Source organism: Poecilia mexicana, unplaced genomic scaffold (assembly GCF_051168715.1).
Source record: "Poecilia mexicana isolate PSO_F unplaced genomic scaffold, ASM5116871v1 scaffold_15, whole genome shotgun sequence".
In the NCBI taxonomy this organism is placed as follows: domain Eukaryota; kingdom Metazoa; phylum Chordata; class Actinopteri; order Cyprinodontiformes; family Poeciliidae; genus Poecilia; species Poecilia mexicana.
This window is the reverse complement of record NW_028263384.1, coordinates 30,892,823-30,912,193: the sequence shown is the minus strand read 5'-3', so window position 1 is coordinate 30,912,193 and position 19,371 is coordinate 30,892,823. Positions and strand designations below refer to the sequence as shown.

The window sequence follows — 19,371 nt, the reverse complement described above, 5'->3', positions numbered from 1 at the left end:
TCTGAGGAAGAAGCGCAGCATCGCCTCCTGGTGGTTACTTTATGTATAAAGGGACATTTCAACTGTTTAAGTTTGAAAGGTTAAAGGTCAAAACTGGATGGATCAATGAAGCAAAAGACGTAGCAAGAGGAAAAGTCACTTTTATTATGCGGAATATAAAAAAGATAAAAATTCACTTTGTAAAAAAAAACACAAAAAAACTCACTCCCTTCAAAATAAAAGCTCCCCAATGAGGCTGGGTCAGTAATCTGATCAACCAATCATTTCCTTGATCAATCACAACAGAATAATCAAACAACTTTATTCAGACCAACGTGTTTTCCAGTGTCGGCATTCACATTCATTACACAGCGAGTCATGTGACCTGAACAGAACCAGAACCAGACTGGTAATGTGGTGGCTGTAGTTGCTGCTGCTGATGATGATGTTCGGGTGATCAGACGTGATGAAGGCAAGCGATCAGTTCTGGAAGGCCTCTCAGGTGAAGCAGGAAGTGAAGGCATCAGGTGTAGACAAAGCAAGGTGGCGTTCTTCAGCAGAGTAATATGACATTCAGTCAAACATTTCAGTAACCATAGCAACGAGCACATCAGAGGAAGATCACACTGGAAGAAAATGAAGGCACATGCGACTCCGCAGCCAGATGCCAAACACCTGGCCAAAGGCTCCGCCCCCCACAGGTCGAGGCTCCGCCCCCTGCAGGCAGAGGCCTCAATGGCTGAATCTGACCTTTTCAATGTCGGCGATCAACGTTCGGGCCAGGTAGATCCCCACCATCTGTCAGAGAGAGGTGCAGGAAAACTACAGGTGACTACAGATTACTTAATGCAGATCTAGGCTAGGCTTAACAGGTAGTTGGGTCGGGTTCTGGTCGGGTTCTGGTACCTGCAGCAGAGAGATTACGATGAAGATGAAGGCCACGGTGTACAGGTTGCGTGGCAGCCATTCCTCCAGCGCCGGAATGCATCCTTTGACGAAGATCTTTTCCTTCCATTCCTTCTGTTGGGCCAACAGAACCTCTCAGAAACAACAGAATCTCTCGGAACCAACAGGAACAGCTGAACTCACCTCCTGCTGGTTCCTCACATCATAGCCACATTGGGTGTTTAGCACCGAGTCCTGAAAGAGCAGAACCAAGATTACCAAGTGGATCCAGATTGGAACCGAACTCATGGCAGGCCTGGGTGGGTTACGATTGGAACCGGACTCACGGCGGGGTCGAGGATGCAGCAGGAGAACGGGACGCCGCACTTCTCCCGGCTCTGATGGGTCCCGTTGCAGCTGAAGTAGATGTTCAGGTTCCAGTCGTTGGGTTCCTGGGCCCCGCAGCAGTGGTTCTGTTTGGGGAGAACCAGGTCAGTACCGGACCGGCCGCGGGGGTACCGGCGGTACCCAGGGGGCCGTACCATCTTCTGCAGAGAGTCGATGAGGTTCTGCAGGTCGATGTCGTCCCGGTACGCCTTGATGTTCTGCAGGAAGAAGTTGCTGATCCACTCTCGGACCTGGCTCTGGAAAACCACGGCCAGAACTGCCACGGTCAGCTCCAGGAAGAAGATGAATCCGATCAGCCCGGAGAACTGGGCCGGAACACATGGGTCAGAACCAGCACAACACACGGGTCAGAACACACCGGGTCAGAACCCCATCGCCCTGGAGAACTGGACTAGAACCGGCTCTGACCCGGAACCAGTGCAGTTGCAGAACCAGGGCGCGGTTCTGGACCTGCAGACTGATCCTAACCTGTAGCAGCCTGACCCGATGACCTTTGACCCGGCTTCAGCTGTGATTTACAAACCAGGTAAATCACCTGGTCAGCTTACATGTGGATTTTTCTTCAACCACCAGGGGGCTCTTTAGCAGGAAGTGAATCATTGGAAGTCAAAATTGGAAATAAAAGAAGAAAGCGCCATAAAAACGAATTAGGGAATTGAGATTTGAGAATGTTGTTGATCAGTTAAATAGCATTGAGGGGGAAAAGATTTTTAGTTGTTTTTTTTTTTATAATTCTGGGATCATTATGATAATTTTTGAGGCATAGATATTAGGATCCAGTAGATGGCAGTAGTGCAACAATAATAGATGCAAGCTGCTGTTGAAATCTAAAGAAGAAGAAGAAAGCGCCCATTCTCATTTAGCTCATGCTAGTAGCAAGGATCAGCACTTTTACTGTTACAGTTTCCGTTCGGAAACTACCGTAATCAGTTCAGTTAAATCTAAACTTGATAACTTTTTCTTTTTCAGCCGTAATAAATGATATTCTATTGACCTGTTATGACTCAGATGTTGGCTGTCCGCCCCCCCTGCTGCATCGCTGTGGAAAACCTGGAGCGGCAGAGAAATCTGCGGCTCTAGGAAAACTCTAGTTGCCATGGCAACAGGTTCTGCTTTTTTTAAATCTATCAGAAACGGATCAGAACCATTTCCAGAACCAAAGTCAGTGATTAAAGCTGCCGTTTCTGAACCGGACCCTCCCCACCCCCACCCTGGTTCTGGTCCTGGTCCTGGTCCACTCCACAGCTCTAAATGTTGTGTGGGTCAGAACCAGAACCGGGTCAGACGTACAAACTTGAGCAGGCAGATGTTCTCCCGCAGTGCTCCCACGCAGCCAGCAAAGCCCAGGATGAAGGTGACTCCACCCACCACCAGAACCAGCCAGACCGGGTCAAAGCCGTGCAGCTGGGTCACCCGGGTCAGGTCCAATAGAACCCCCTGTAGACAGAACAGGCTGGTCAGTTCTGCCCACTGCAGACGGGTCACAGTTCCGCGGTCCGGTTGCCTCACCTTCTCACTCCATGCCCAGAACCCGATGGCAATGAAGGCGGCTCCGGCCAGCTGCAACAGAACCAGAACCAGAGTCACACTGAGGAAAGAACCGAGGTTCTGGAACCAAAAACGGCCTGAGAGTACTGACTGGATAAGGAAACCGAACCAGAACCAGACTGTTTCCTGGTTGCTCTTTTACAACTTTGTGTGTCACTTCCTGCTGCCAAGAAGCTTCAGCATGTCGCTGACATCACTTCCTGGTTTCTGCATGGCAACAGGAAGCGAGGAGGTTCTGGTTCTGGCAGGTCCAGCGGGTCAGGTGACTCACCCAGAAGATGATGTTGTAGCTGAACATCAGGTACTTGTAGCAGCAGCTGACCTCAGCGTTGTCATAGCGATAGTACATCTGGAGACAAACGGCACAAACTGACTGGGTGAACTGGTTTCACTGGGAGACTCTGCAGCAGCACGAGCCGGGCCAAACTGGTCCACAGCTTCACCAGTACAGAACCAGAACCTGGACTGGTCAGATCCCATCTTTTCTTAGACAACAAATATGAGATCAAATCTGCTTGGACTTCCTGTTTTCTGCCGCTGGACTTCCTGTTTCCTGCAAGATGGCGGCTGGTGCAGTCGAGCTTTAAATGCTGAGCAGATTTTGCTGCAAAGCTACATTTAACAGACATTTTATCTCAACTAGAGATTTGGAGAACAATTGAGATAAACTTGCAGCTATAAACGTGGTGATGCTAAACTTAGCTTCTAGCTACACGCTTTGGTCAGGATGCAGGAGGGAAAACTTCACCGACAGAAGGAAACCTGGAAACTGATGTGATTAAAGACAAAAGGAGTGTTGAAGAGATTCACTCATAAACTTGCCCATCTAAAGACAGAGAGGAAAGCACCTCATCCCCAAACACGTCACTGAAACACAAACCAAACAACGCAGACGAAGAGCCGACTCTTAAAGAATTACAAGACACGATCATCTGGGCTGCAACTAGAAAGATCAACGAGAGAAAAGGTGAAACCAATGAAGCCGCTTCAGATCGAAGGGCTGAACAAATCTCTGGGGTTCTGCCATAAAGAGGATCAGGGCTCACTCCTGGACGGAGCTTCAGGTTCTGGGATTTAAAGTGGACGAAACCGTAGGCTGTGGCGGTCGCCTCGGCGATAGACGAGGTCCACAGAGCGCCAGGCTCCATCGCTCACAGCGATCATCAGGTTCAGTCCAGAACTGCGTGATTTACCCATCGGGGAAGGGAACCAAGAAACACGACTCCCTGAAGAACCAGCAGCTCTGCTTCAGGAGGATGTGAGAGAAACCCGCAGCAAGCTGACAGGAGGCCCGGAAAAGAGCCAGAGAGGCCGAATACATCAGCAATACAGCAACTTCAACGGGAAAGGAATCATGACACTATACAGAGTGGTAATAACACAGTTATAACCTAATCAGTTTCATTGGTTTGCTTCCCAACAGAGGTGAAATCTGGCTCTGCAGCTTCAGATTTATTATTTTATTTAATAATAAAAGCAGATCCCTACTTTTATTATTAATTATTAGAAATAAAGAGGAAGGGTCTGTTTGTGTCTGCCAAAATAAGGGAGCAGATTTTATTTTGTCCAGGAAACAGAATCAGATGGACATTCAGGAAGCAGATGTTTGTCTGTCAGTAACAGGTCAGCAGGGGGCGCTGTTCTACAAGGGCCATTCAGAGGAAGCATCAGACAGATGGTAGATGGATTATTCTAGAACTTATTGATCAGACAGTAAATATTAAGAAATATTTATCATTTATTTTGTTTATTATCTACAGGACCCATCCCATCCAGAACTATCTGATCCAGAATGGCCGAATCCAAACATGGACAGATAAAGTTTTGGTGTTTGCATCTCTCACAGAGACTTTTGTCTGATTAGTTTGTGGACAAAGTGATGGACTCAGACAGAACTGAGACCATCACTATTAAAATCCCTGGAAGTCGCCAGCTCCAGACCCGAGTCTGGGTCATTAGGCGTACTGTCCCTTTAAAACAGAACCGTAAAACCTAAACTAAGCTGAACTCGGAACCGACAGGAAATGGATCATGATCTGGTTAAAAAACCTTTCAGGACAAAGTGCTCTCTAATCTCTGACCTTTAACCCCCGACCCTTTACATGACGGTAACATCCCATAATAACCCCGGAAGCAGCGGCAGGCTGACAGAGTGAAACCGACCCACAACCCGGTTCTAGCAGAACCGAACCGGCTTCCGGCTGGTAGAGTTCTGCTCTAAAGCCTGAAGTCTGAGATTGGCCCATTAGTTCTGGTTCTCAGTCTGGACCGAACCGGAAGTAGTTGGTGCTATCGGCTGACGGAGCTCTAAGACCCGAAAACAGAAGCGGAACCTGAGCGGAACCGTTCTGGATCAGAACCGTCCTCCTCACCTCTCGGATCGATAAGATGATCAATAACTCTGCTCTTCTTCTGCTGTTCTTCCTCTGCTCCAACTCAGTCCTCTTCCTCTTCTTGTGCTCCTGCTCTTCTTCTATTGTTGTTTACCAGCAGGCCCGCTGGCGGTGGCTCTAGCGCCGCCAGCCGGCAGGAAGCGGAAGCTTCAGTGTTATGCCGAGAAACGCATGGCCTTTTGCGGGAGCTATAAACTCTCGCATATTGATGAGAAAACGGAAGGAAATATGACCGAAGAAGAAACTTTTAGAGATATTCGTAACATTATCATGTCAGTTATCAAGTCCAGTCCTTTAGAGCTGCCACCCTGCAACTTTCAGATGCTTCCCTGCGCCAATTAACACACCTGAATCAAATGAATGGCTGGTTAGCAGGTCCGTTCGGAGCTGATCCTGGTCTGTTGGAGTAAAGATGCATTGAAAAGTTGCAGGACGGTAGCTCTCGAGGACTGGACGTAAGCACCCTTAGTTTATTGTTTTTGTTAGCAGCTAAAGCTAGCCAAGCAGGTGTAGCACGGGGTGTCGGTGGTTAAACTAACATTAAAACTGTCAGGCAGTTTGAGTTCACATTATTTACCTGCGGAGTCGTTTTCTTGAAGTTTTCGGCTATAGACGGCATAATGGGGAGAGTGGCTGTGCTGGACCGGTGGTTTGATCTATGCGAGCAAAGCTGAGCCAAAATGTTTTTGTCTCTATAAATAATAATGATAATAAATAATGACATTGGCTGCCTCTTTTTTCTTCATTAGTACGTCATGTTGGTGACTGAAGCCTGTTATGATGACTTCAACACTTTTCTTCTGACAGGTTGGTAGAAGAAATCCTCTCCAGAATGTTTCTATAAGCTGACTAATTTCTATAATGCCTAATGTCTGAGTTGTGTTTATGGTAATTATTTCTGACATTTTATATGTTATAGGTGGTGAAAAATGCTCTCCAGGGTAAACCGGGTGGACAAAGTATTTTGAATGACTGTGATGGTGACACACACACAGGTGGGTCTGGTTAGTTTTGCTCACTTCTCTTTAAAATCTGTATTTATTATCCTAATGTGTCTGCTATTTATCCTGTTGTTCCTCCAGGCTGGGAAAACCAGGCATTCTTCTGTTGGTTCATGTGCTTCGTCCTACATCCAAAGGCCACAAGAAGAATCCAAAACAGCTCATGTCAAACTGTGGACCATGTTTTCAGATATGTGCAGGTATGTGGTTATTCTAATGATCCTACTTTGTAGAAGCACTTTCTCATTGGGTTTGTTTGCTATCTGAATGTAGCTGTGCTGCTAAATATATTTAATAATTTTTATTATTCGTCGTCTTATCATTATGTCAAAGATGCAAGCCTGGGTTGAAGCCTTCCTCATTGCCGTGCAACCAGGACAGCCCTTCCTCCTGCATGTTGGTGAAAACAAGAGCAGCACCAAAGACACTTCACCATCAGTGATCCCAAGGTAGCTTTTGATGAACTTTCAAAGCACACTTCACCTTCAGTGCAAAGTACCATGAATTCCTCTACAACTTCTATACATTAATTCAGCCTACAGTTTCCAACATTGATGTGACTTGCACGACAATTGAGATTAAGATCCTTGCTTTTACTGTAGAAGACTGTGTGCGTCTAGCTTGCGCTAATTTCAGATTTCTCATCAATTGAATCTTCCTCGGTCAGAAGGAATAGGCCAACTCCACCGGTGCAACTTAGAAGTTTTATTGATGGAATAATAGGAGGTACATGGGAGATGATGGGACAGATGAGGATGTAGAGATAGGAACAATGTAGTTGTATTCGGTTTTGTATGTATATGTATGTGGGTGTATAAATGTGTGTGTGTGTGTGTGTGGTTATCTGAAACAATAAAGATGCATATTAATAGCCATGCGGGCAAAACGGCTACACATACATGCAGGATGAAAATGGCCTGTAGTAACACAGAAATCCAATAGAGGGCATCATAACACCACACATGGATTATCGGTAAAATGCAATAAACATACAAATGACAAAAAACGTCAGAAAATATGAATTAACGGCAAATCTCATATGCTTCTACAATGGTGATATGTATCTGGCAAAGAATAGCAGAACTTGAGTTATTACAAGTAATAGCTTGCATCATCAGTAGCCAGAGAAAACACAAGGCTAATTTCACCTCGTGGGCTAATAACTGACATAAACCCAAATATCGGGCAGAAAAGATGTATAATTACATTATTAGTTTTTATATTTTTAACTGTTTTAAGACCTATTTATTCTCTATTTATTCTCCTATTTATTTATTTATGTCCTATTTATCTATTTTATAGCTATTTTTATTAAAAGGCTTATATTTAGGGAGGATTATCTTAACCTGGGTTACATTAACACACTTTTTTGTTACTGTAAACCATATTCAAACATCTATCAAAGCTACATTTATAAACAATTGTATTTTTTAAGTATGTTTTTAATACATAGTTCATCATATTTAAATATGCTTAGTGGCTATAACAATAGAATAGGAATGGAATATTCTGATATCGATGTATGAAGAGCATATTACAAAGCACACAGCCATTCATAATTTATTTAATAAATTATTTAGTAATATCAATACATATTTATATAACCATACAAACACTAATAAATAAAGATTAATAATGGCACAAATAATGATTAATACTATATATATGTGTGTGTGTGTGTGTGTGTGTGTGTTTGTTTTTCAGCCGACGAGTCCAAAATCCGATGTGAGATCCATCCGTGCTGCAGTGAATCCGTCTCTCTTTATAGATTTCTCCCTCTTCTTCCTCACATCGTGTCTTTAGGAAACTTTCAAAACAAAAACGGAAGATTTAGGATGTATCTTACTTTGACAGAGTGAAAGAATATAAATAATAGTCTTTACCACCTGTGTAAACTTTGCCGGTGAATGTTATAACACATAATATAAGTTTTATAATATAGGGATGTGCCAATCAGGTTTTTTTCTGCCGATACCGATCACCCATGAGGGCCGATACACCGATACCGATCACATGATTATTATTATTATTTTATTTTATGTCAAACACTACCAGTTACATTATGTGGAAAAAGGAACCATGAATTCACCTTAATTTAGACAAACACTTGTTTTTAATAACTTTTTCCAAGAAGAAAACTAAACAAAACAGGCTTTGTGCAAATTGTACTGCTATTGATAAAACTATCTTTAACAGACTGATAACATATGAAGGCTCTGAAGAGGCTAAATAACGCAAAGAGCCAAAATAAAACCTCTCAACATTGCCAAGAAGTTCAAGTATAAAACTTAACATTCAAATGCAAAAACAGGATCCATTACAATAAACAATCCAGAGTTACTGAATGAAAACTTCCTGTTAGCATGGCGGCTAGCTGGTTACTGCTAGCTCTGATTGGCTGTTTCTGACTGAGCGGAGTAATTATGCAGATCAGGGAGGAGATCGATTATTTTTTCAGAGATTATCTGTCTCATGTTAGGACAGCGAAAGTTTTAATACGTAGGTAAAATGTATTTTTTAAGTTAGATGCTGCAGCTTTAAGCAGGTTCGGTGTGAGAGTCACTACCAGGTGGAGCAGAAGCGAAGCTCCGTCTGTCAGATATTACTACCTGTAGCGTAGCAGCGGTTCAACAGGAGAGCAGAACCAGCGTCTGACATCGCAGCTCGAAGACTTAAATCATTTTCCAGGTTATTTGTTTAGTTTTCTGACCGTCATGCTAATCCGGGTGAGTGTTTGTAGCTGTGCGCTGCTTTACCTGCTGTCTGATCCTCCGTATGTCTTTTTTACTGCAGTGAGCCTCGATGTAGCCAAACTCCGTCAAGTATCTCATTGTTTTTATGCCTTATTAGCTTCGTTGTGTTGATGCATTTTTGACCTGCTTCAATTTTCCCCACAACACGCAAACTTCCCCTTTCACTCAGTGCGTTATAGTTCCACATCGCTTAGGATTTGTTGCTGCGTTTGCGCAGTGAAGGAAAGAGGAGACCAGCTGCACAGGCAGGCTGGAAATGAGAAGCAGGTGATCGGTATCGGTAAAAGAGACAATGATCGCCGATCACCGAGCATGCACTTTTTCACGAAAATTGGCCCGATTATGATCGGTGACCGATCGATCGGCACACCTCTAATATGTGTTATATTGTTTCATTTCTAATATAGGCCCTTGTGTCAGATAATCTAAGTCAATGTTAGATGTAGTGACCATTTGTCCCCAAACTTAAATTCAAAAATCAAAAAACTCAAAAACTCGAAAGTGATCAAAACAAAAGTAAATCCAACTCAAATAGTCACCTGATGTACCGGGGATTCTGGTTTACGCAGCAAAAAAGGGAATCAAAAGTCAAAATATAGTTCTTTGGTTTTATTTGCAGTTCAGGCAAAAGGGTTACAGGCTTCTGCTCCTATTCCTGTACCTGTTCTCTGACTGACAAAAGAAACCGATGTGACTGATTGGCTGGTAAAAAACCTTGTGACCACCCACGTGCATAATAAGCTACCTAAGACCCACCTATTTATACCGTGAAATACCCACATCCCAACCTGAAATTAATTAACAATCAACTGGAAAAAACAAACAAATAAGAATAAACTAAACAATTTAAATTCTAAGATTTAACCAAAAAATGGGAAAATAGCTCCTACATTAGAGAATAATTAATTTTTTTAGATGTACAGAATCTCAGTTAGCCTTCATAGCGGGGCTGAACCCGTATTACACCAAGCACTGTAGCTAATATTAGCTGGTATCTCGCCGGTGGACATAAATACAGTAAAGTAATATTCTAATCACAATATATACACAATAATATGTCCATCTTACTTGTGAAATGTTGTCTGTGGAGCCCTCACATCAATAATCCATCGATCCGAACAACAATATCCCTCAGTGCTGAGGCATCTTCTGCTGTTTTGGTTGAGCAAAGTAGGAGGGTATACCGCTCCAAGATGGCCGCCGTATTTCCTGCTCCGGAGCAGCCAATGCGGGGTCTACTCTTATATTATGTCTATGGTTTTAACGGCACTAAGGAGCCACTCTGGTTTCGGAGCACGATGGGGGCTGGTGACCTCTGGGTGACCTCTGGGTGACCTCAACAACCATTTTTAATATGTCAGAAACCAAAGCTGCACAAACCACTCACTGGTGTCGGCTTCAGGTTCTGAGAGCCGGTTTGATGGAGCCTGATTGGACATAAATTTATAGAATAATCGATGTAAATTCAGCAGATGAAGGATTTGAAGAATATTAAAATTACTATAAGATAAAACTGGGCATTTAAGGAAATTAAGAGGAAAAGCAGAAACATGAGCAGCGGATTATAAAAGGAACAGAAAATGTATGAAATAAAAAAACAATCTTTAAAGGAAATTTATAAAACTACTGAATCAGAAAACAAGCATAAGAAATATAATGTATTATAAAGGCATGTAAAAAGGAATATTATAAATTATTAGATAGTAATAAAAATAATACTAAGGCGACATGGAACATTTTAAATATTATCAGGAAACTTCTAACAGTGACAATTATCCACAGCATTTTATAACTAATAATCAGAATATTAGCAATAAGAAGAGTGTCATAAATAAATCCAATAGTTATTTTGTGAATATCAGACCTGACTCAGCAGAAAACTGTCATGATCGTGTTTCTGTGTAATTGTTTTTGGAGTTTTTTGTCTTCAGTTTGCTCCCTGAGTCTCGTCCCCTTCATCACCCCGTATTTAAACCCACCTGTTGTCCTCGTCTCTTGTCGGATCCTCGTCGTCTGATGCCCGTTTCCCCGTGCTGTTCTCCTGGGTCTACCTGCGTTCTCATCCTCACCTCAGCCGCACCGCTTCATGACAAAAACACACCGCAATAAAAACAGCAACTCATCTAAATTATGTTGGGAATAATTTCAGTCCAACGTCTCCGAACCAAGAAGAGGAGAAATGTGACGGTCAACATTTCAAATTTCACTTGGGGAAACTGAAGGTTCATGGAGCCTCAAGGTCCGACCGTCCACAGAATCCTCCCAACAGAGGTACCGGTTCTGACCCAGAAGTACCGGTTCTGACCACATCAGACTTGCCCACAGATGGCAGAGGGGTCAGAGAGCTGGTGGTCTCAGTGTGTGGCTGACCGGGGCTGACCTGTGCCGGTCCGGGGTCTCTGCAGCCCTCCAGGCCGGTAAGGTACTGGCACACAGCATCGCCATGGAGACGACCAGGACCAGGACCAGGGCCAGGGTCAGGACCAGGGCCAGGGCCAGGACCAGGACCAGGACCAGGGTCAGGACCAGGACCAGGACCAGGGCCAGGACCAGGACCAGGACCAGGGCCAGGACCAGGGCCAGGACCAGGACCAGGACCAGGGCCAGGACCAGGACCAGGACCAGGGCCAGGACCAGGGCCAGGACCAGGACCAGGACCAGGACCAGGGCCAGGACCAGGGCCAGGACCAGGACCAGGGCCAGGACCAGGACCAGGACCAGGGCCAGGACCAGGGCCAGGACCAGGACCAGGACCAGGACCAGGGCCAGGACCAGGGCCAGGACCAGGACCAGGGCCAGGACCAGGGCCAGGGCCAGGGCCAGGGCCAGGACCAGGACCAGGACCAGGGCCAGGACCAGGGCCAGGGCCAGGGCCAGGACCAGGGTCAGGACCAGGGCCAGGACCAGGGTCAGGACCAGGGCCAGGGCCAGGGTCAGGACCAGGGCCAGGGTCAGGACCAGGGCCAGGGTCAGGACCAGGACCAGGGCCAGGACCAGGACCAGGACCAGGGCCAGGACCAGGACCAGGGCCAGGACCAGGGCCAGGGCCAGGACCAGGGCCAAACCAGGACCAGGACCTTTCCTTTCACAAGAAAGATGGACTATTATCGTTTACATTTTGTGAATATAATATTACTATTCTGTATCTATGTCCACTATTGTGGTGAGCAGGAAGAGTTGCTGCTGCTGTGAGGAGCTGATGAGCAGCACCTGGGTTCACCTGTGTGGGAGGAGACAGACGGACTCATTTCTTGTTCTGTCTGGCACCAGGTTGGAGGAGAGGCAGTTAGGGGCGGGGCTCAGATGAGCCCTTGGAGCCGCAGTTAACCCACCTGACTGAGGCGTGCTCCAGTGACCCATCCCACGGAGGGGGGTCGTTATTCACTTGAACTCCATGGGGGGTCTTGTCATCAGACTGGTAGCTCAATGGTCTTTTAAAAACCCTTTGTGATCTCTTTTGTAGCTGTTGACTGTTTTTAACTCATGGGACCGGTCTGACGGCCAGAAGGAGCTGCATCAGAGCAGAGGGGCCGGTCCTCTTCCTCCCTTTGTGGTGTTTTGCTGTGGAGCAATTTAGACAGTTTCAGTTTCAGGTCCGTTTGGGTTGCGATAGCATGTGTGGGTTTCTATTTCTGCACCGGTTCTGGAGGAGAAACCCGGCCTGAGCAGGCCTTGGATGTCGGTTCTCAGTGGCTGCCAAATCGAGTCTCTCTTAAAACATTTTACAATTCTTAAATATAAATAAAGCTTTATCTCTTTGATAAAATTAAGACTCCTCTTCATTATTCTCTGCCTCGTAAAAGCTGTTACAGTATTTAATGCCAGCTAATATCGATAGTGAAAACTGAAATGTGAATGCCATACAGGCTGACTCAATAAATTAGGATATACATCCTGATATGGCTCGTCAGATTAATAGCACCTTTAGAAAATTAAACCTTTTAGCAGCTATTAAACATACTAAGAGTTGTAAAAACATCAGCTGTCTAATTGGGGCCTGCCATACCAATGCATGGAAGCACCTATTGTTCTACATGTTAGCAGAAACATTAGCAGTGCACTTCCCCCGCTAGTGCACTGCCTTGTGGAGCAAAGCAATGCACTAGCTAGCATTACCCTTCTCCCCAAAATAAGCATTTTAGCTGTGTTTATGCCATGTATGTTTAATATACTGAATGGAGAAAGCCAATGAAAGACATCATGCTAGTGATACCCCACATGCTACTGACAGCATTTAGGCTAACAACATTAGTATTTTGGCTCTTTTTAGCTTATACACTAGTTTAAACCTACTGAATGGAGTAAGTCCAACTTAGTCAGCATGCTTGAGATTTCCCACATGCTATTAATATTATTTTAGCTAAGCCGAGCATTGATGCTAAATCTCAGCATCAGAACGCTGGGTTCCAACCCACGGCCACACTTTGAACTTCTTCAGAAATTTTCTAGTTAATCTATAATGGCTTTGACTTGGTGATGGAATTACTAACATATTCTAATTTATGGAATGAGTCTGTAGATTTGCTCAATGCTTGCTTACAGTTGAAAACAATTAAAAATCCACCAACATTTTCTGTGATATCACAATAATGTAGTTGCCTTTTACTACCTGATTTTACCGAGCACTCAAACTGGAGCTCTTCATACAAGAGAGGAGCAGAGAGACCATCGATGCTCCTGGACCGGACGGCGGCCATTAGCCGCTACAGCTCGCGAACCTGCGGCGCCATTACTGGGCATCGTTTGATTCCACTGAACCAAACTGTTCCGGTGCAGGACGAGCAGGAACCTGTAACGGTTGGAGGTCCCACTTCTCTTATCCAGTTTCTATCCATATTGGCTTGAATTAAAGTGCCGACGTTTGGATGTGTAAAATATCTACATCTCTGGATGTAAACCTATAAACAGTTTGGTTTCTGTCAGTTTGGTCATGATACCAGCGGTGGCTGGTTAGCTACTTTAACCAGCTGCTTTACTGATGACCTGTCAGAAAGTAGATGTTTGGCTCGCCTTATTTTTGACTCAACTGAACCGAAACACATATTATTCATATTATGGCTGTCCAAGTCAAGATACAGCATTAGGCTACTAACCTACTCGACCAAGGGCGTAGGTTCGGTCTAAGTTTTGGTGGGGACCTTGATAACCCCCCCCCCCCTCCCCCGGCAGCACAGTGAAATGCCCAAGAGCACCGAACATTTTTGAGAAGGGGGGGGAAACCACATTGGCTTAATAACCCCCTCCCCCCAACCATAACCATATCATACATCTTGTGTATACAACCAGATACAGTCATCAGCAGATCAGTTCAAGAACACTTTACTTTTTCCTTTACAAAATTCAGCAAACGTTGCAAGTAAGATCAAAAGAAATATCCTCTGGATACTCCCTGGTCACTGGCACTCACACTGACTGCCTCCTATAGAGCAAACAAAGCGTAACCTGGTTTGTATTCACACTAGCTTAACTTAATTTAAGACTAACACTTCAAATGCCATATTTACTGAGATAATTTCACAGTATATTTCATATCTGAGAACTAACACCTCACCTGGAGCCCTGAAGCTCCAGCCACCTCTCCATCGTTCTGCTCTGCCCCTTGCTCTGCTGTCTGAGCATCCTATGTGAAAAAATATTACATAATTAACAGACCTATTCTACCTCACATTCAGTGCTGACCTTACTAAACACCGGACTTTACAACAAATGCGTTGCGTGATAGATATCTAACTTATGGGTCCACTCACTGTACTTACAGCCGACGTAGCGAAATAACTTCTAATGTCTGTCCTTTTCTTTTTTGGTGGCGACATGGTCTCGGAGACTCAGAAGGAGACGCGTGTGCCCAGCTAGCCGCCGCCTTTTGCAGCTAATCAAAGAACGTCCGACGATTCAACTGACTCCCCCTCCCCCCACCCCCCCGACAGCGCCGTTCCGACACGGTCTCGGAGGCTCATAATAAATGTCAAACTAAGAAGCTTCCGTTCCGCGCACCGCCTGTTGCTGCTAGTCAAAGATCGTAGATCCACGTTCTTTGAGCCAATATGGCAAAAATTGGTCGGGACTTTTTCATATCCCGTGAATATTGGTCGGGACATGTCCCTACCGTCCCTACCCAAACCTACGCCCATGTACTCGACACTTTAGATTTTTAAATTAAAACTTTTTACTGACCTGTGAAATGTGATTCCCTTAGATTCTTATCTTGCTGTCATAGCGTTGACCATTAATAGCAAAACATTACGTCCCCTTTTCAGATTCTGTGCTTGATTGTCATTTTCCAGACCACCGATATTCCAGACTCAATGCAAAGCACCAGCGCACGTGGCAGAGCTGGGGACTCGAGTCACATGACTTGGACTCGAGTCATTAAAATCAAGACTTGACTTGGACTTTTGGACAAAGACTTGAGACTTGCAAAACAGTGACTTGGTCCCACCTCTGGCACGTGGCGCAAAGCAGCGGCGCACTGCCGCGCACAGCAGGTCACGTGACGTCCAGTCCACCATAGATCACTGAGAGGACTCTATATTTACGTTTTTGCAAAATAATGTTAAGAAGCTGATAATGCTCTGAACACAACGAGCAGCTGCTGCCGAGTTACTGTCTGCTAATAGATGCAGGAGCATAAAGGAAAAAAGGTGGAAATATTGGTGGGGACACGTTCCCGTTCAGAAACTGGACGCGTATGATCATAATAAATATATTTAATATTGCATGTTGACATCCACCAGTTTAACCAGGTTATTAATACTGTTATAATAATAAAGTCTCTCTGACCTGAACAATTTCGCCAGCATGTCTGACTGTGGCTCAAACATCTGACCCACTTGTGTGTTTTCATCCGACTTATCAGTTATTTAGATTATTGTTAGAAACTGTGGAGTATTCATTACTTTTCATAGCAAGGGCGTAGGTTCGGTCTAAGTTTTGGTGGGGACCTTGACACCCCCCCCACAGTGAAATGCCCAAGAGCACCGAACATTTTTGAGAAGTGGGGGGAAACCACATTGGCTTAATAACCCCTCCCCCCAACCATAACCATATCATACATCTTGTGTATACAACCAGATACAGTCATACTCAGCAGATCAGTTCAAGAACACTTTACTTTTTCCTTTACAAAATTCAGCAAACGTTACAAGTAAGATCAAAAGAAATATCCTCTGGATACAGCAAACACAATTGCAGATAAGAAGAAATCAATAATAAAATAAAAAAGAAAAAATATTACATAATTAACAGACCTATTCTACCTCACATTCAGTGCTGACCTTACTAAACACCGGACTTTACAACAAATGCGTTGCGTGATCTAACTTATGGGTCCACTCACTGTACTTACAGCCGACGTAGCGAAATAACTTCTAATGTCTGTCCTTTTCTTTTTTGGTGGCGACATGGTCTCGGAGACTCAGAAGGAGACGCGTGTGCCCAGCTAGCCGCCGCCTTTTGCAGCTAATCAAAGAACGTCCGACGAATCAACTGACTCCCCCTCCCCCCACCCCACCAGCACCGTTCCGACACGGTCTCGGAGGCTCATAATAAATGTCAAACTAAGAAGCTTCCGTTCCGCGCACCGCCTGTTGCTGCTAATCAAAGATCGTAGATCCACGTTCTTTGAGCCAATATGGCAAAAATTGGTCGGGACTTTTTCATATCCCGTGAATATTGGTCGGGACATGTCCCTACCGTCCCTACCCAAACCTACGCCCATGTTTCATAGATTCATCTGAAAATGTTTTAGTTCTTTATGTCATGAATTGTAGGTGAGCAGACCCAGGTAATGGACAATATGCAGCTCAAACAGTCCCAGGAAGCTAAAGCTGGTAGCAACTGATCTGTCAAAGACTGACGGGAGACAGACATGACAAAGAATCCGACAAAACACAGAGACAACAGGTGGCTTTAAATACACAGGAGATAATCACAGAAACAAGACACACCTGGGAAACAGAGACAGGACAGAGACTCACAGGGAGCAGAACCAAAAATAAACAGAGAAACTCAAATCACCACACTTTATATAACCAAAGTAGAAAACTAATCAGAACATATTGAGCTGTCCTCGCCCTGAGGTTTCGATCTTTTCAGCTGCTAGAAGTCAGACAACGACGCTCAATAACCAAACTTCTTTCTTTCCTTTTAGTTGTTTATTGAAGAGTGGCCTCTGACCACTGCCATCACTTTGGCCATCGTAAACTGCAACATACAAGGCTTAACATTAGCTAACATAGCAAAATAGCCATTCTTACTGCGAGCTAAAACGAAAAACATTTTCCTAAATGACTTCAGCATACACATTACTTACACCCGCGTTACATAAAACAAAGAGACAGTTATTATTTTCACAATTAACCAGTACTTACGAACAAATCTTGTCTGAAACACAACAAATAAAAACAATAATCAGTTATTCCACGAGCTGTTTGGTTTTGCGTTCCACCATCTTGGATCTATTTTTTTAACTTTAGCGTCACAAAAGCAACATAGTAAAATATCCACCAGGGGGTGCTCTAGTGCGGTTTTCAAACCTTGCTGGTCCAGTTTAACTTACAAAAGGCAGCACACATATTGGGTGTAACAGATGTTTTGGTATTGAAACTGCTCGTGTCTGTTTTATCAGAGTTTGAAGATATTATATGAAACATGCTAATTTTAATAATCAAAATCCGCTGATTGATGCCCTGGGTCAGAGGTCAGCAGAGCTCTGTGGGTTCAGGCGTGGTGCTGCTGTAGGCAGGCAGACGCCTCTAAACGTCAGACGCACCAGGCAGTAGAAACACCTGGATATAGAAGTAATAGAGCTAAAACAGCCAATCAGATCGCTGGGTGGAGGATCTGTCTGAACTGCCACTCAGAGCTCTCTGAAGGCGCATCTTTGTATTTTAGTATTTTTCTAAGGTAATTAATTTCTTCTTGTGGCTTTGGTTTCTGATGATTATGTTGAGCTGTTGGTCTGATTTTATGGATTTGATTGTTTGAATAAAATTCTGGATGATTGTGAAGTTGAACAGTGACTGTTGTCTTTGTGGTTTCACTTTTACACACATTAACGGACCTGGAGAGACGAGAGAACAACGAGCAGCAGGCAGAAAATGTCTCGTTTCTCAACAGCACTTAGAAAGTCCTGAGAAAACTCAGAACATGGATTACAACAAACTTAGAATCCAGAAAACTAGTTTAGAAACAACTTTTTAGACTCTTGTTCTTCCAGCCCAGGAAAGGAGAGAAGGACCTCGCTGCAGCAAACAGGAAGGGGCGGACGGACCACTGTCCGTCTCATACCTTATTTGGAAATAGGACCATTGCAATCCGGAAGTGAAGGGGGTGCTATTTCCTATACTTCCGTTTTTCTTTTCTTTTGAAATCTGATATATTTTCACCTTTAAGAAGGAGTTTCACTCTCAGAATGTATTTGAACTTATTTCTTTTATTTACTTCACGGCAGCTCACAGTCTTTAACAAATTCTGTAGCTTTCTGTGTACTTCTAAAATCTCCTCTTTAGTCGCATTTTCTGGGCCTTCTACTGCCTCTAGTGGCGTGGGGGTGGTAACACAACTAATATAATTACTAAATCAGAATACCACAAAGTATTTATTACTTATTATCAATTCTGGCATTACTGGAACAGTAAAAGATAAATTCCCTCACAAAAGAACGTACCTTTTCATTTTCTTAAGGAAGTAGAGCTAATTAAATGACATAAGCAAGACTTGAAAGTGATTCCAGTTTCACTTGATGGCCAACCTGCTGAAACTGTGGCAAATTTTCAACTTTGCTGAAAACACTGACTATATTTTTAAGAAGTGTTCTCGGAGTCTTTTAAGAAGACCCAGTGATTTTGGGGTTACCCAACTTGAGGTTGTTGAGTTAAAATGTTAAAACTTAACATTCTAACTTGAGTTTTAACTCAACTCAAGTTAAAACAACATTTTAACTCAAGTTTTATCTTTTCATCTCCTCGGCTGGTTTGGTCACATGAGCTGCAGACTAACAGACAATCTATAATACTTTGAATGGCAGGTATAACAGCAGGTAAATGGTGGTGAAACCAAAACCATCCATCCTCTTTATGAGATCATGAAGGTGTTACTGTGATCCTCTGGCAATAAGAACATTTATTAGTCATTTATTGATGGTGCAATAATTATTCTTAACCAAACTAAATAATATTTACCACATCTCATTGTCCACCGTCTCACTGGTTCCAGCAGTGCTGATCAAGAGGTGGTTCTGATGTTCTGGGTTTGCCGTCCGTCTGAGCCAGTCACTGATAGGGGACAGACACTGAACGAGGACAGCCAGCCTGTCCAACTGCTGAGGTCTAAACAGAGACACAGTTGGACGTCCTCAGCATGAATGTGACAGGAGGACTGATGGCAGCTAGAAAAGGAAACCAG

At 44.1% G+C, this 19,371-nt stretch overlaps 1 protein-coding gene and 2 long non-coding RNA genes across 5 annotated transcripts; 1 reads left to right on the top strand and 2 right to left on the bottom strand.

Annotated features, from left to right (window-relative positions):
* Positions 1-122: 122 nt before the first annotated feature.
* tspan14 (tetraspanin 14) lies at positions 123-5,302 on the bottom strand. 3 transcript variants are annotated; one of them, XM_088013430.1, is made up of 9 exons: positions 5,193-5,302; positions 3,092-3,169; positions 2,782-2,832; positions 2,563-2,709; positions 1,407-1,577; positions 1,212-1,337; positions 1,069-1,119; positions 886-999; positions 123-801 (listed from the first exon to the last, which is right to left on the bottom strand). In XM_088013430.1, exons 2-9 carry the CDS (start codon positions 3,167-3,169, stop codon positions 781-783), a joined length of 759 nt encoding a protein of 252 aa, XP_087869556.1. In that variant the 5' UTR covers positions 5,193-5,302; the 3' UTR covers positions 123-780. The 3 variants fall into 3 exon arrangements, with proteins under 3 accessions (XP_087869556.1, XP_014833412.1, XP_014833413.1); XM_014977926.2 differs by having other exon boundaries at positions 123-777; XM_014977927.2 differs by having other exon boundaries at positions 123-777; positions 886-996.
* Positions 5,303-5,320: 18 nt separating this feature from the next.
* On the top strand, positions 5,321-8,155 carry LOC106910010 (uncharacterized). Its single transcript, XR_015765521.1, has 5 exons — positions 5,321-6,020; positions 6,133-6,208; positions 6,296-6,414; positions 6,548-6,663; positions 7,919-8,155. It is a non-coding gene; the product is annotated as an uncharacterized LOC106910010 (long non-coding RNA).
* Positions 8,156-17,098: 8,943 nt separating this feature from the next.
* Positions 17,099-19,142, bottom strand: LOC148155413 (uncharacterized). The gene is made up of 2 exons (XR_015765520.1): positions 17,337-19,142; positions 17,099-17,169 (listed from the first exon to the last, which is right to left on the bottom strand). It is a non-coding gene; the product is annotated as an uncharacterized LOC148155413 (long non-coding RNA).
* Between the last annotated feature and the right edge of the window lie 229 nt (positions 19,143-19,371).

Bases quoted from the DNA above. Each gene is read 5' to 3' on its own strand.
- tspan14 (XM_014977926.2), bottom strand. From the start codon at position 3,169: ATGTACTATCGCTATGACAACGCTGAGGTCAGCTGCTGCTACAAGTAC. The intron at 1,578-2,562 runs GTACGTCTGACC...GTTCCGGCCCAG, and splicing joins ACATCTGCCTGCTCAAGTTT to TTCTCCGGGCTGATCGGATT. The intron at 1,338-1,406 runs GTACGGCCCCCT...CTCCCCAAACAG, and splicing joins TCGACTCTCTGCAGAAGATG to AACCACTGCTGCGGGGCCCA.